This window comes from Pseudopipra pipra, chromosome 2 (assembly GCF_036250125.1).
Source record: "Pseudopipra pipra isolate bDixPip1 chromosome 2, bDixPip1.hap1, whole genome shotgun sequence".
In the NCBI taxonomy this organism is placed as follows: domain Eukaryota; kingdom Metazoa; phylum Chordata; class Aves; order Passeriformes; family Pipridae; genus Pseudopipra; species Pseudopipra pipra.
Genome location: NC_087550.1, coordinates 65,074,521 through 65,090,900, shown reverse-complemented (window position 1 = coordinate 65,090,900; position 16,380 = coordinate 65,074,521). Strand labels below are relative to the sequence as shown.

The 16,380-nt window shown below is 38.5% G+C and overlaps 1 protein-coding gene across 1 annotated transcript; it reads left to right on the top strand.

Annotated features, from left to right (window-relative positions):
- Window positions 1–1,286: 1,286 nt before the first annotated feature.
- Window positions 1,287–8,984, top strand: UFM1 (ubiquitin fold modifier 1). The gene is made up of 6 exons (XM_064645851.1): window positions 1,287–1,422; window positions 1,507–1,563; window positions 2,307–2,364; window positions 4,974–5,013; window positions 5,418–5,450; window positions 7,626–8,984. Coding segments are annotated over exons 1-6 (258 nt in total). The 5' UTR covers window positions 1,287–1,420; the 3' UTR covers window positions 7,694–8,984.
- The last annotated feature ends 7,396 nt before the right edge of the window (window positions 8,985–16,380 follow it).

Here is a 16,380-nt window from a genome sequence, read left to right as displayed (position 1 = left end):
ATGACCAGTCTGTCAAGCAGTATGTGATAATAAGCACCTCAGTCTGTAGTGAAAGCTGTCCTTCCTGTGGACAGGAGAGACTGGAGAAGCAGTCTGGCAAAGTATTTTCTACAGTGCTAATACTGACATACCCATAGCTGGAAACTTGATCATCATCTGCCTTAAGGGATGAAAAAGCTTTAAAGACAAAAATTACTTTGCAGTTCCATGCCACTTTATTAGAGTTTAAGAGAAATTGGCTTGTCAAAAGTCAGGGACAAACAAAACAGGAATGGGCTGTTTTTCTGTGGTAAGAGTATCCATCACTATCCAAACAAAACTCCAATTCTAGCTCCCTTGTCTCACAGAAGATACAAACGGTGTTAAACATTAATGGGATGAGAATTGGTGTTTGCATCCATCTTGCCTTGCATAACTTCAACGAGCACCCACAGAACATTTTGGTTTGAGAGTAATACAGAATCATTATGGTTGGAAGGGATCCCTGGAGATCATCCAGTCCAACCCCTCTACCAAGGGGCAGGGTCACCTAGAGCAGGTGACACAGGAACACATCCAGGTGGGTTTTGAATGTCTCCAGAGAGGGAGACTCTGTGACCTCCCTGTGCAGCCTGTTCCGGTGCTTTGGTACCCTCAATGTAAAGGAGTTCTTCCTCATGTTGAGGTGGAACTTTTTGTGTTTTAGTTCCTGGCCATTGCTCCTCGTCCTGTCGCTGGGCATCAGTGAAGAGTGTGGAACCATTCTCTTGGCAGCCACCATAACTTATATGCGTTAATGAGATCCCCTCTCAGTCATCTCCAGACTACACAGGCCCAGCTCCCGCAGTTTCTCCTCATATGGGAGGTGCTTCAAACCCCTCATCATTTTTGTTATCCTCCGCGGGACCCTCTCCAAGAGCTCCGTGTCTCTCGTGTACTGAGGAGTCTGGATCTGGACACAACCCCCCAGATGTGGCCTCTGGTAACCAAACCCGACGGAGAACCATTCCCCTCACCCCCATTACATACAGACACGTGCGGCCAGAGCCGCCAAGCCCGCAATTGCCCCCACTGCCACCCGCTCCGTCCCGTCCCTCTCTCTCCCGCCCCCTCTGCCCCCGGCCGTCCCTGCACACGCCCACGGAAACGCCCGGGAACCGGCGCCTGGGTCCTACCTCGGCCGCGGACAGCCGGAGCCAATGCCTCATTAGAAATCCTCCCCGCCTCTCACCGGCGCTCTTCGCCCGCCCCTCAACCTCTCCCTCTCCCGTTTCCACCGGGGCGCCGAGGCAGAACACCTCCGTCTTCTGCGCCGTAGAGGGTCGGCGGGGCATGTTTGCCTTCCTTTTATGATCGGGCGTGCTGCGGGCAGCCCGGGGTGAGCGTAGGCCCCGGAGCGGCGCTGACGTGTCGGTGGAGCGGCGGCGGTGCCGGGAGCGCCATGTGAGTGAGGGACGGGGGGACAGGGGGGACCCAGCGCGGCTCCCGAGCCCCCTCACACATCCCTAAACCCTGCTTTCTTCACAGGTCGAAGGTTACCTTTAAAGTGACGCTCACCTCGGACCCCCGGCTACCCTACAAAGTGTGAGTGCTGGGCCAGGCCGGTGCCGCTGCGGGCGAGGGGGAGGTGAAAACGGGGGGCAGCGCGAACGTGGACGGCTTCTAATGGCCATCCCGGCAGGGCATTCCGCCGGCGGGAACGGCGTTTGTCTCCCTCCGTATGGAAGGACGGGCGCTGTCCCGTGGTTAACTCGCCTTTCGGGGCTGTCCCGCTTTGTCTCGGTGCTCTGCACGTCTTTCACAGTCACAGAATCATTGAGGTTGGAAAAAACCTCTGAGATCATCATGTCTAACCTATGACCGATCACCATCATGTCAACTAGACCATTGCACTAAGACGTCCAAACTTTCCTTAAACATCTTCAGGGACGGTGACTCCACCACCTCCCTGGGCAGCCTGTTCCAATGCCTGACAGCTCTTTGAGTGAAGAAATTCTCCATGTCCAACCTGAACCTCCCCTGGCAGACCTTGAGGCCATGTCTTCTCGTCCTGGAGAGGACATTGCTACGGAGCTTAATGCTGCACCTCCTGAGAGCTCCCACAGCTGCTGAAACTCCTACGTTTTCCCACTTTCTGCTAAAAATGCTTCTTTTGAAGCATCTCACACCCACCAGGGTCCTCTTCTCCACTTAAATAGTGCTTGCACAGCTTTGGCAAGAGCACAGCCAGTGGTAAAAGTGAAGTTGCAACTAGCAGTTTAATAGCTGATAAAATTGCCTTTTGTTTTGTCTTGGCAGTCATGTATTTACTTGCATTGCAATTTCAGGTTAAGTGTGCCTGAAAGCACGCCTTTCACTGCCGTCCTGAAGTTCGCTGCAGAAGAAGTAAGTAGAGAGCAATGATGTTGTTTTTTAACATTTTGAAAATTCTTGAAACAAACCTTTTTAGTGGCAAAATACAATGGTTAATTCAGCACAAAAAACACTGCAGTTGGTTATGGATGGACACAAGCTTTACTGGCCTCTGGGGGCTTGCCAGAGTTTTCAGAATCCTAAACTGAGTGATTCTTCGCAATTTATGCATCAGCAGCAGACATTGACACACTTCCTGTTTTCTTTGCAATTAAATTAAACTGTTTTATATCAGTGATGTAAAAATTCATGACAGTGAAGAGAATTAAAAAATACTGCTGTTGAATACTTAATACTAAAAATTGCTTATGTAGAATATCCATGAAATTCTTCGGAATTATTCAGGAAATTCTTACACTCTTTTCACGTTCAGTTCCAGTAACCTCTGACTTTGGATGACATACGGTGCTTGATTGTAGAAAATATTGAGATTAGATATGGGCTAGATTCAAAAAACTCACCTGAGGGAATAAGATGTGAATAACATGTTCTTTGGCTTCTGGGTGTTAGATCTTTCACATGGAATCCTAAGCCATTAGGTGTGTAAATTGCCCGTGTAACATATTTGAAGAGATGCATCATGTTGTTTCAGATTCAGCATGTGAAGATTAAGAGACATTCACTGGGTGTAAACAGTAAAATCGAGTGCTCAAAAGCATGATGGGTTCTCTTCATCTAATCAGCAAAAGATTCAGCTGAGAGTCTGTTCTTGGAATTCCCCTGGGAAATCTTGGGTTATTGAAAACTTCATCTGTTTAAGCGCTGGAATTGTAATAAAATAGCTAGGAAGGATAATGGACTCCATGTCATGAGTCTCCTTATGCTGTTACTGTTATACTGCTATACGACAGCTTGTGAGGGTAGGTTGTGGATTGTTTTTGTTGTGAATTTACTTGAAGAGAACGTTATACAGGCTATTACATGCTGTTAAAGATATTTGATCATTTAACTTGTTTTTTACTGTGCTTTCTTTTCCCCAGTTATTTTTATTCTGAACTAATACAACTGTGCCCGCACAACCCATCCACAGAGACCTAGACTGAAAAGTCTAATAAATGAGTATGAGGGACCTGGAACAATTGGGATTGGAACTGAGTAGTCAGACATACTGAGAGGGAGAGTCCACTTTTGGTGGGAAAGATGCCATTGAACCTGTTAGCATTACCTACTTGTGGAACCACAATGTTAGTTGGTCCTAGGGTTATCTGAGAAATGGATTTAGAGAAGGATTATTTAGTTAAATATTCACATTTAGCAAACCATTATTTTAATTGTTCTGAGTATTCTGAGTATTCATGGGAGTTTTGCTGTTTGACCTCAGGCCACTCTGGATTGGCACTGAAGCTTTTTGCATCTCTGTGAGGCCAGGCAAAACAAAGTGCTTTTTAAACAGAGAGTAAAAAAGTCTGTCTAGGCTCTTCCCCAGGAATGAAGTTCCTTTGTGAATCAGCATTGAAAAAAATGAGATCATTTTTGTGTTATATGAATGGGGTTTTTTTATTCCTGGAATTGTGTAAACAATTCAAAAACTTATGCAGGTTGTTGTGACTCAGGTATCAGTTTCACAGTACCTTGTATGAAACATATATGGAAAAGATCAAAATGTGAGCAAAATTGTTGATCTCCAGGGGAAGTGCATTATCCTCTCAGTGCCTAAAGCTCTTAGGGCAGAGAAGGATTTACATTCTGGCTAATAAGCCTTACAAGTTTCTACTGAGACATCTTTCATAGTGCTAAAGTTTGGCCAGGTCAAAACCAGAATATCCCTGGAACAGTAGAACTGTAGCTGTGATGTAGAAGGATCATCTTATATATCAAGTGTCAGTCACAGTGCTTTGTCAAAGGTTAGTTTTTCCAAGTAAAAATTTCTGAATTACTTTCATTGTACAAAACATGTTCCTTCACTTTTTGTTTCTTGGAAATAACTGAATCACAGAACGGGGGTTTTTTATGTCATTTCTAGTACATTATATAACATGTGGAAGTTCATGGTACACCATTCAGGATTGGCAGAGCTAAAAGTGAAAGAAAAATGGATCATTAAATGGGGACACACAGTCATTTGTAGCAGGCTAGCCATTCCCACAATATGCATTTGGCAGTGAGAAATTGGATAATGCAAATTGAACTTTTTCCTTAGTTTTTATTTTCTGTTTGTCCTACAGACTATATATAAAAAACATAAATTGAAATGTAGAATATTAGAAACGTTGTTTTAAGTCTTTATGTATAGTCCTTTACAGGGTTATCACAGTTTATTGTGACAGTGTTAATGTTCTCATTTACAATGTGAGGTCTCTATTGGGGTTTTTTTCCTTCATTTGTTAAGGCTACTTGGTACATGTCTCAGGTGTACATTTGCACAATATTTATTAAAAAACCTCCATTACGTTTGTGGAATTTTTACTAAAATAGTCATCCATTTCCATTAAACAAAGTTAGCTATATCTATAAATCTGAAGGAACTCTTTTCTCGTTTTTTTGTACCTGAACCAGCTAAAATTATAATTTGATATTCCCTATATACTTTCTGCCTTAGCTATGTCTCTTATGCTATTTTGTCCTACTCTTATTTCCTTTAGTTCAAAGTTCCTGCAGCGACAAGTGCCATTATAACAAACGGTAAGAATATAGTTTATATATTTTTTTTAATGGTATTTGTATTGAAATTTCAGTGAAAAGATATTGATAAAAGCAATAGTGTCTCATATTTCACAACCTCTACAGACTGCAAATTGAATATAATAATATTTTAGCATTATTTAAATTTCTTATGCATGGGATGAAGATACTAAACCACTAATTCAGTTTTGTCCAAATATATAGTTTGGATATTTCTGTGCTGAAGGTTTTTTGTTAGCTCCCATGAAAAGACTGGTTTTGATTGTAGGAAATAGCTGCATGAAGACTTAATGTAATAGTTATATCTTGTTGGTGTATTTTTTGAGCTACAAGTTTAATGTAGTAAATTGTAATATGTATGTGTGTTTCATCTTCTCCTCTTTTTTTCTTTTTTTTTTTCCTAGATGGTATAGGAATAAACCCTGCACAGACAGCAGGTAATACTGTGTATGAATCTCAGTATTATGTAGTTCAAATTAGTTGTAGCTTAATCCTGCAAAGTAAATGTATTTAGGATTACTGGACTCCTGAATGAAAGCATCTATATGGTAATTCATCATTCTTGCAGCTGTGCATATTTAATTCACATCTCCAGTTGATTTGCTTTACCTCTCCTAAGCTCTAAAAATGCTGAGGAATTATTCAGTAGTAGTATAAGACAGCATCTCATAACCAGGTAAATCTAAAGCATCTAGAAGCAAAATGTTGTCATCACAGTCTTAATTTGCAAATCTAAAATTAGGCACATGGATTATTTTTTTTTAACATAGACAATGCTATTGCCCTGACAATGCTGTGTGATATTGCCTTTAACTGGAAAAAAAAGAAACACCCCACAACAAAATCAAGGCAAAAAAACCCCCCAAACAAACCAACCAAAAAACAGCCTACACTAAATCCAAGACCCAATTCCTACTCAGTTTACAAATAAACATATGTAATTTACATACAATCTTATGTTCAGCCTTATTAATTGGCATCTCAGAATAAAACATACCTTTGTTTTCCTTCTTTTATTTTTTTCATCTTTTAAAGTTCCTGTATATTAAACAGTTACGTTAGTCTTCAAAAACTTCCCAAAATAAGGTATGCAGGAATAAAATTATAGTAATCCTTGGGGATTACTTTCAGAAGTTTTGTACTGTTCCACTGTCTCCCCGCGTTTTTGAATAAAGTGCTCAACTATGACTTTCATTTTTCCTACATGATTTCATGGAGCAGAGGAAATGAAAGCTGAAAAGGCTGGGCTTAGCACTTAATTCCTGTATTGATTTCAATTTTAAATCCTTGATAGTTCAGGGAATAGTATGCCATAACTTTAATAAAACCACCATGATATTAATAATGAAAACAGACTGAGAGGTGGGTGAACTGTCTTCAGGAGATGCAGCTGCAGCCTGTTGTAAAGTGCTGAGAGTTTTATGATGGCCATTGTAATACAGATGCTTTTCATCTACAGTATGAAGATTATTAAGCAGTTCTCTGGTTTGCTGGTGGGACAGGTTTGTATTCAGTGGGTTTTATAGATCTTGGTCTTGGCAGATTTATAGAAATGGTCTTGGCAGATCTCTAAAAACAGATTGTCTTCTGATAACACGTTCTTTTGAAATGATTTTCAAATTCTCGTTATGTTGAATATAAAGAATGGTCATGGTCCTGAGGTTGAAAAAGGGTAGCTTTGTTCTAATATACAAACAACTTGAACAGATGTCAAATATCTTAGTCTTACTTACGAGAGCACTCTACATCCCTGGAGTGGGGTGCTTGGGAGAGAAATAAAATTATTCTGTTTTTACAAGTTAATCCAAAGTTGAATAAGAATAGGTAGATATTGTTAAAACCTGATATTGTAGAATGACACATAGTCTATTTTTTGCAGTAGCAGTATGAAGTAAAAAAAAATGTTCCATATAGTAATTTAATAATGCATCACTTTTAGCAATGTGATTTCATTTTCAAGTGTTACATTTAATAGAAGAAAACCTGAATTAGAGTCCTGAATACATGCAGAAAATATTCTAGGCATCTAAGTATTAAACACTTCTAATTTTCATATTATGTCTTCTCGATAAGACTAATATGATTAAGAAAATGCCATAATAAATATGAAGTTCAAGGGGTGTTAGTGCTAAAATGAGACTGACTTATGCTTGGCCTTATGCTTAGGAGAGCCTTCCTAAAAGCAAAGTATGGTTGAAGTTCTGAAGTTAAAAGCCATTACGGACTGAACCAAGGACAGAAGTAAAAATGAATGGATGCATGACTGACTTCAAGATAAAAAAATAATGGAGGAGTACAACTTCATTTTCTGGTCTTGAAATTATTATGGCATATAAGTGAAATCAGACATTCAGGTGTGGATGTGCAAAGTTTGAAAGGCTGCACCTTGCAAGGTCTGGCATTTTTACTTAAAAGTAAGAAGTTCTTTGGAGTAAGAAGGACAAGACAAAATTTATGGAAATATGAGAAATTTATTTTTGCTATGTTAGAGGAATTACTTTAAAGATGTTAAACACTGACCTAACATTGTTATCCTTTAAATGTGTATGTTTTTTGAGGTAAGGTTGTGTTTTCTAGGTTAGTAACAAGTTCTGTTTTCTGTGTTTGTTTAGGAAATGTATTTCTAAAGCATGGGTCAGATCTACGGCTTATTCCCAGGGATCGAGTTGGGAGTTCATAACATCTCCTGAAAGCTGTGCAATAAGTGACATTTCTGTGTGGCAGAGGTCTATTTATTTTGGAACTCCAAAATGCAACTAGTGAATTGGACTTTTTTAAAGCTAGCAAAAATGACTTCCTAGGACTTGGTTTGGTTTTGTTTGGGTTTTTTTTTGAAACAGATATAAAGTTTCATTTTCTTATTAAATTTTATTAACTTATGTGCTGATTCTTCCCTGACTAGTAGAATGGGCTGATTTCATGTTTTGTTGCTGTAAGAAAGATGGACTTGACTGTAGGTGTTACTGACACCACAAGGGTAAATCACAGCCACCATCAATTGATATCTAAAATACTGGATATTGTTGAGCCTACTCTGTGAAGGGGGAAATTATTTTGCTACAAAGAAATTATTCCTACTGAGTGCTAAAAGTTTTTTTTTCCTGTATTTTTTTTCTAAATTTACTTCCATGTTTAGAGGAACAGCTTTCACCTGGTTCAAGTATTAAGCTCAAGTAGAAGGGAAATTTCAGGAGTTTATTACTCAAATAAGTAAATAGCTGCCAAATGTTCCAAAGTAATTTTAAGATTTAATTGCTAAAAGTATTTTGGATAAAGGAGAAAACAGATGTTTCTGTGTCTTAAAACATTTGATGTCATTTGATGTACTGTGAAGTAAAATTAAACACAATTTCAGAGAATTTATGGGACCTGGTCTCCTCACATGAAGTGCCATCAGCTGAGAAGGATTGCAGTGTAACTTGGGAATTTGTGCTGGTCAAATATGTCATCACATTCCTTTTTCAGTAAACTAATACTGATTGTTTCCACAAGTCTCGTTTTGTTACTGGCTGTTACATGGGAAACAGCATAGAATTCACTGAAATGTTTGTGTTCAGATTGTAAATTGTCAGGTGTAAACTATCAGTTATGTATTTTAACTAGAGAAATTGCTGCTTTTCTCAAACTAGTTATCTACCCTATGTTTTAATGTATTTGGCAAAATCTTACCATATTGCATTTTTGTTTCTCTACTGAGTGGAACAGAAATTGCAATGGGCAATGTAGTGCTTGCTTGAATGAGCACTGTCACAAATACAACTGTCCTGTGCAATAATCGTGCTCTGGAAAGATGTTCAGACTGTGTCAAAAGACCAGAAGTACAAAATGCCCTTCTGAGTGGGTGTAAACTGAGTATATAGAGAAAAACTCTTCAGAAATAAATATTTGACTATAAACTCCTTCCAAATCAAGAGAAATTGTAAAATTCTGTATTTTTATTCTAATAAACAATTATATGAAACAAATGCAAACATTGCTTCTGTCATATTCTTAATTAGATTTTGACAATAATTAAAAACTCTTCCCTTTAACCTTCTGATCAACGTGCTGTGAGATTCGTTTCAAGCCAAAAGACTATTATGCAGAATTCTACAGAATGTCACCCCTGAAAGGTAGAATACATACTTTATGTTAATTTAATGCCACAATGTAATTAGGATGAGCCAAATTAATTGCTTGTAATTTTTGGCTACAAATATCTCGACTGAGTGGCTGAAAAGCACCTGGTACTGGAATATAACAAACAGGAATCTTTTTTTTTCTGTCTAAAGATGCAATGTAGTTTTTCAAAGATCATCATGGTTAAATGCATTTTGAACATAAGATATTCTGATGTTTATATAATTGAGGGTTAAATGAAAATTATTTCAGTTGCTGGCTAACATTTCTTACCATTGTTACTTTGCTCATAACACAGCATAAAGTATTTGACATGCTGCATTGCAAGTCTGCTTATATAACATGCTAAGGATTTGTTCATTTGGAAAAATAACTGGTCTCTTTAGTACTCTGTTCACAACACTTTTGTCATAATATGGTTTCTTAACTCTGAATGTGGCTTCTCTGTTTGGTAAAGAGACTTGATTCCAGTGCTAAAACATATATAGCAGATATCTGCAAGTTGATTTAACCTGTCCAAGTTCACTTTGTTAAGTCATGTTTGACATGGTTGTATAGGGAACTTTAGGTTAAGAACCAGACTTTGTAGGGCTTGGGAGTTGTTAGAAGATTGTGTAAAATGCTATGCTTTCAGACTTGTACTGGTTTGTCTTACCATACTTTATGGCAAACTTTGGAAATCAGCTCTACCTGGAGTTTGTATTGTCTGGCTCTGGTTATAACTTGACTGGTGTTAAATGCAGGACTGAAACATAGAAGTTTTATTTTGATAGAATTTGAAGATATGGAAATTTTTCAGGAAGGGAAGCACAATTATCTGATGAAGTATAGAAGCATTGGAGAAGTTAGGAAATGGCCCTGATAATAGTTCTGTCAGTAAAATGGCTTTCTTCCTTGTGTTCTTGTCACAAAATCCACCTTTATTCCGTGTTTGAGATGAAAAGGCCATTTTCCTTTCTTATTGCTACTTAATCATAAAAATTGTTGACAGCAGGTCTCAAAAGTTGAGGATTTTTATTCTTCATGTTTAGTTTGATGGTGAAAACCCTGCTCCTGCTGCTGCTCCAGTGATACAAGGAGCAGTCAGAGCAAGAGAAGGAGCTGTGCCAGTGGGACTGCACAATTTGAGTGAATTCTGAGAGTGCTGGGGCACTCACAGTCCTTTGTATGGCAGCGTGCGGGTGGCCTTCAAACAGAGCATTTTAATGGGGCAGTGGAAAAGACGAAATCCTGCAGTCATCCTAGCTGTAGGTACCGTTTCAGTGATTCTAGCAGGAGTGCAAAGCTCCAGCGGGGTAAAATTCAGCCCGTGCAATACACAGTGTTCGGAGTTGAATACAGTATACTCAATGGCACATCTCGGTAGTGAGTTTTATCCACTGATGGAAGGCAAATACTGGGGAGTTATTCACAAAGGCGAGAGTGATCTTTTTGAGGCTAAGCTCTGCAGGCTGTTCCTGAAGTTAACAGAAGTGAGAGTCCTCCAGAGAGATTCAGAGGAGCTAAATGAATCTTCTGTTCTGAATCGCTTTCTGGCGAAGCCTTTATCTCTTGATTGACTAGAGAGCCACTGAAGAGTTAGTCTGCAGGGGCTAATGTTAAGCATTGTGATTACCTTCCCCAACAGGTACTTCCCCCTTCCTTCAATATTATATGTTATGTACCTTACTTGCCATTGTTTCAGCTTGATGTTTAACACATGATACAAAGTTCCCAGGGACTTGTTCAAAATTACAAGAACTTTTTTGCATGAAAACAAAACTGCTTTTTGATGTAATATAATTAGTTAAATGCAATTTTTTTTTCCTTTTACAGTAGGTTAAGCACCCTTGGTGGTAATGTGAAAAAGACTGGTAGTTCTTTACAGAAGGCTTTGCCAGGTTAAAATTAGTTTACAAACAAAGAAGAGAATGTGTGTACTGAAGAAGAAAACAGAAGATTCTGCTACTTCATCTTTTCAGAGTATAGATTTGGTCTCCTTTATCTCTCTGAAGTGGTTAAATGTTCCTGGAAAGCAGATTTTAAAGAGTTTGGAATGCATTCAAATAGCCATTAATAGAAGGACCAGGTGCAGGTGTTCCTGTTTACTACTGTGAAGAAAATCCTGAGGCTGTCAGTGGGAGCTGTCAGTGTCTTTCACTGCTGAGAAATATCAGATGTGGTGTGTAAGAACTATACCAACAACCTTAGGGGCTTTTTATCATTTTAATGGAGAAAATCGTGCTTTGAACAATAAATAAGTTTGTCCTACAATCAAGTTCTGTTTACAGACCTTGAAAGTATTTGTCTGATGAGAGTGAGATCACTGTCCACAATCTCTTTCACTGCTCATGAGATTTGACAAGAAGTAAGTCTGGAACAGTCTGGCCATTAAAAAAGATTCTGGGTTTGTCCCTGTGCAGTTCCGTCTCTAAAGTGAAATGCAGCATCTTTATCTTCAGAAGACTTGGCTGTGACAAAAATTCATTGCTCTCTGATGAAAAACTTTTGGTTTGGGTTGGAAGGGACCTTAAAGATCGTTTAGTTCCAACTCTCCTGCCATGGGCAGGAACACCTTCCACTAGCCAGGCTGCTATCAGCCATTTTGTAGGTTACATTTTTTATGTTTACCTTGAAAACAAAAAGACGATGTTGGATGTAGCTAATCAGCTAATGCTTATTGCAGTAGCTTTGTAAACCACATTCTCTTTGCATGGGCAGTGGAGGGAATAAATAACATTACTACTGTAATAAAGTTCCTTCAGAAGATTCATGTTGCTTGAAAAATGACCATCTTTAAATTCATTTTTACATTGACGTTTCCTGTCAGCAGTAGAGATTTAGCAGTAGAGACCCATTAATTTGTGGCACGGTTCTGTTCTATTGCTGTGGGCTCTTGAATAGTGTGCAAATAATACTGGCTAACAGTAACAGTAGCCAGGCATCTTTACCACCAGCACAAATAGTGAAAGTTTGTGCAAGCACTTGGTGTCAGTAAGCACCAGCCATGCAGAGCAGCTTATTAGTACAGGGACAAGGGCACGACACATCTTGCCAACAGTACACTAGTCAATGTGATCCATTATTAATGACAACGGAATTCAAACGTTCCTATTATTTATGTCAGGTTCATTTAATTCCCACTTCTTGACTAAATGCTGTTCCAGACGAATACGTGTGTAGCACAAAGTATGTGTGTCCGGAGTGAGCTCAGGTAGGGATTGTTCTTATTTCATGACTGTTTTGGACAGCTCCAACTCTCTCCAAGATGGATGTGTTCCAAAGTGGGGTTGCAGGACAGTCAGTTCATTATGGCCTCACATCCAGGAATCTGTCATTTAAAAGTTGGTCTGAAGTTTACACATCTCATTTATATTTGTCATCCTGTGGCCGTGGAAATTTAAGGTGGAGATCTTCCATTGATTTTCAGCCTTTAGGGTCAGGGATTGCTGAAAATTTAAGCGCCATATCTAAACATCTGCAAATGACAGGAAAGCAATTTTAACCATGTGTTTTTGTGAATTAGCCTGTGACTTCTAAATTTCTTCTGTCCTACTGACTTGCCAGAGGAACTTAATAACGTCAGAAAATTTTGCAGCCATAGAAGATGTTAAGGAGGGGTAAAAAAAGAAATCTAGAGGATCTTAAAAATGAGAGCAGTTGGGTACTGCAGGGGTTGATGAAACCTGACATCCCGTTTTGTTCTTTCAAAATTTTCATTGGTGACCACTGCCCTGTGGTAATTCTATTGCCCTGATTCCAAACACTTCCAGTTACAAACTGAGGAGGTAACTCATCTCTGGGCATATCTCAAGAAACATTCTACTACTTTCAGTTCTGACAATTCAGGACAGCCATCTGATATCCATTATACTTCTGTTAGAGACCTCATGTCTTTTGGCATCAGAGTAGTGTAGGCTATTTTATCTCTAAGTGATTAAAGTAATGCAGTTTACACTGGGAAAGTCCTCACACCTAAGGAAACATAGCAAATACATAAAGTATCCCTTACTCTAAAAAAAGTTAAAGTTATCAGGTGTTTTTAGCTCTCCGAAATAAAATTAAAAGCAAACCTATAACTGAAAGTGGCAGCTATCAAAGTATGTGTTCTCTTTTCATATTGTACCTTAAATGCAAATTTTATTTTCAGTTTGAACAGTGAGATCACCTGGAAAATGAAGTCAATTAAATTGCTGCTGTGATATGATTGCATTAATTAATGACCTCAAATGAGAATGGCAAGGAAAGGCTGTAACAGCATCTAGTGTTCATCACAAAATTAAGATGTTTGGAAAGATATTTTAACTCAGGGTTTGTCTGGTTAGTGGAAATTATTTTAATGAAATTCTTGACAGCTTTTGTCTGAAGATTTGACATTTGATGACGTATAATGCAAAACATATTCCCTCTTATTACTGGTCAAATATTAGCTTTAGTAATGCTTCCCTGGTATAAGTCTTATCTTCAGCATCATACTGCAATTCATGCTTCAGTTTAAAAGCTAAAGGAAGACGAATAATTATTTCCATTATCTAGTGATGGTGGACTGAAGCATCAATTTTGTTCAAAAAAAAGAGAACAATGAACTGTGAGGTGGCAAATAAGTAGTTATGATATCAATAATATGTATGATCATCTACTTAAGTTCATGGGAACTTTTAGTATGAAAAAATTAAATTTTGTTATAAGGATGAGGAAGATTTGCAACTGAAATGCACTGATTCTGCTTCTTTTTGGGTGCCAAGAAAAATTTCAACACCATCCCATTTGTTTTAATGCAGAAGACTGAGTACAAAGAATTATAATTTCTCTAATACAATAATTTTTCAACTATTTCTATTGTTGGCTTGCATGAATTATATGCATTCTGCATATGTAGAATTTCTAAAGGGATCTTCAAGTATTCTGGAAAATTGGTAGGGGTCTGAAGTTGATTGGTCCTGCAATAGTTAAAGAATAAGGCAACAATTAGTCTGTCTGTCCTAGAAAGTATTTCTGCTAATGTGATTCTTTAAAAAGTACTCTCAGTCTCAGGAAGTTTTCTAGTCAAGTGTTTTACACTTATATTTACAGTTTTCCCCAAATTCCATTTTAATTTGTGAAAATTAAGACTGCTTCTTCTTCCTTTCCCAGTGTATATCTGGGACAACTGATGGGACCAATTCCTGCAGGTGCCTATTTCTACAGAGTATAGGAGAAGCCTCATCAGCAAGTTTAGGCTAAGTGAACTGCTAGCATAGGTGAGACGAATTCCAGTCAGGAAGGCTTTTACAGAAAACAAGCACGAATCGGCACAGATGGGGAAGATGATGCTTCCTGTTCCCTGCAGATCATGGGTTTTATTAGCTTCCTAGCTACCCGCAGTATTGCTGGTCATAAACACAGGAGCTTAAGAATCTGTTTGAAACTAAGCTAAAAAAACCCCTGTAGGTTTTCCTTTAATTAAACTCCTGTCAGAGGTATTCAGGCAATAAATGAATTTAAAGTCTTCTAAACAGCTCTGTCAATTCAATTAATTTCTTGCATCATACGTTTAAAGATGTTAATCTTTTTTCCCTAAGGTGATTTTTTTCACTTAGGTAATGCTACCATTTTCACACTTTTATCACAGAATCACAGAATATTCTGAGTTGGAAGGGACCCACAAGGATCACCAAGTCCAGCTCCTGGCCCTGCACTGGACAGACCCAAGAACCACACCACGTGCCTGAGAACATTGCCCAAACACTTCTTGAACTCTATCAGGCTTAGTTCTATGACCACTTCCCTGGAAAGCCTGTTTGAGTGCCAAATGTGTTTTTTTTAAATTAGAGTTCTCTTCCTATCTACTCTTTTATAATTTTTGTCTTCCTTTGTTTTAATCCAATTCAGATTGTCTGTCATTAGGCTGAACCTTGTTCCACCACAGCTCTTCGAATTCCACTTCTCCCTTCTTTTCCTGAGACCTTTCCACAGCCTCAATTTCTGTTACTTAATGTAGAACAATTAAAGTAGTCCACATTGCTGTCTTGTTCTGAATTCCTGAACAACCCTCCTGCCTGTTCTGCTTTCTTAATCCCCACTCTAGCTGATACCCTGGCTATATATTTTTTTTTTTTCTTCCTGGCTCCAGGGTTAATTTGGTGTGTGAGGAGGTGCTAGAATATTAGTGTATATAGCTGAAAAAGTCTCCTCCACACCAAATACAGGTTCACCAAAAAAAAAAAATAAAATAAATAAATCTGGCATGCAGAACACAGATGCCAGTGTTCTGGAAACATAATATATGACTCTAGACAACTCAAACGTGAAATTAGTTTTGTCCTTTTCCTTTAATGCTTGCTGCTTTTTTTTCATATTCTCCACATTGCTTCAGTAGAACTAAGTTTGTGTTATTCAAAAGATTGAGAGCTAAAAGGCAGTTGTGTGCGGTAGGAAAGTAGTTGGAGGTGGAAGAGCTTCCCCTCAAGTACCCAGCGAACAGCTTAACTCAAAGTGAGGTTTCTATCCCATTGCAGGATGGTTTAGTGCTTGTTTTCTTGAGCATACTGATGTTTCAGGTCATTGATTACCTGCTGCTCATCTTACACCAGAGGTTTGGGAAATGTGTATTCTTCTAAATGCTAGTTTTTTTCACATCTTTAATGCACTGTACTTCATTTTTCTGAAAGATAGATATATTTTCAGCTACATCTGAAAATGTTTGTCCAAGGACAAACTCTATTGCTGAGCTGGATGAGCTTTGAATCACGCATTTATACGGTATAGGCAAGAGTGCAGCAGATAGTTGACAGAGAGAAAACTCTTTTGGCCAGAGCACCAACACTCAGGTCATTCAAGAATTTTTTATTCCTTCTATCTGCTTTTTAACTACTTTGAGCAAGCTGTAAACTGCTTTTGTGCCTTATTTTTCCTCTGTTATTTTCTTTTTGTTCTTTGGTTTTAAGTTTTTGGTCTGGTAATCTTCCCTTTATTCTCTCTCACTTTTTTCTCTTCTTGAATGGTTCTAAAGCATACTTTAATCCCGTTATCCTACAAATCCACCATACACTATTATTTCCCTCCTAACTACAGTAGCTGATAATCAATAAGGCTAGCACTCACACAGAGTGATGAAAAACACAATAAACAGAGCATGAAAAACTGATTTGGGCGTTTTAAAATAATCCTAGCTGCAGCAAGAGACTATAAAAATTGTGTTTTACTCAATTAAGTAACATAGGATTTTTATGTTAATGGAGGCTATGAAAAAAAAGCCCTTCTCAAGCACTGAAGGGCATCTCTTGGGGA

Excerpts from the sequence above, each read along its gene's own strand:
- UFM1 (XM_064645851.1), top strand. Across the intron at positions 2,365-4,973 it reads TGAAGTTCGCTGCAGAAGAA|TTCAAAGTTCCTGCAGCGAC; the intron begins GTAAGTAGAGAG and ends TATTTCCTTTAG. Across the intron at positions 5,014-5,417 it reads AAGTGCCATTATAACAAACG|ATGGTATAGGAATAAACCCT; the intron begins GTAAGAATATAG and ends TTTTTTTCCTAG.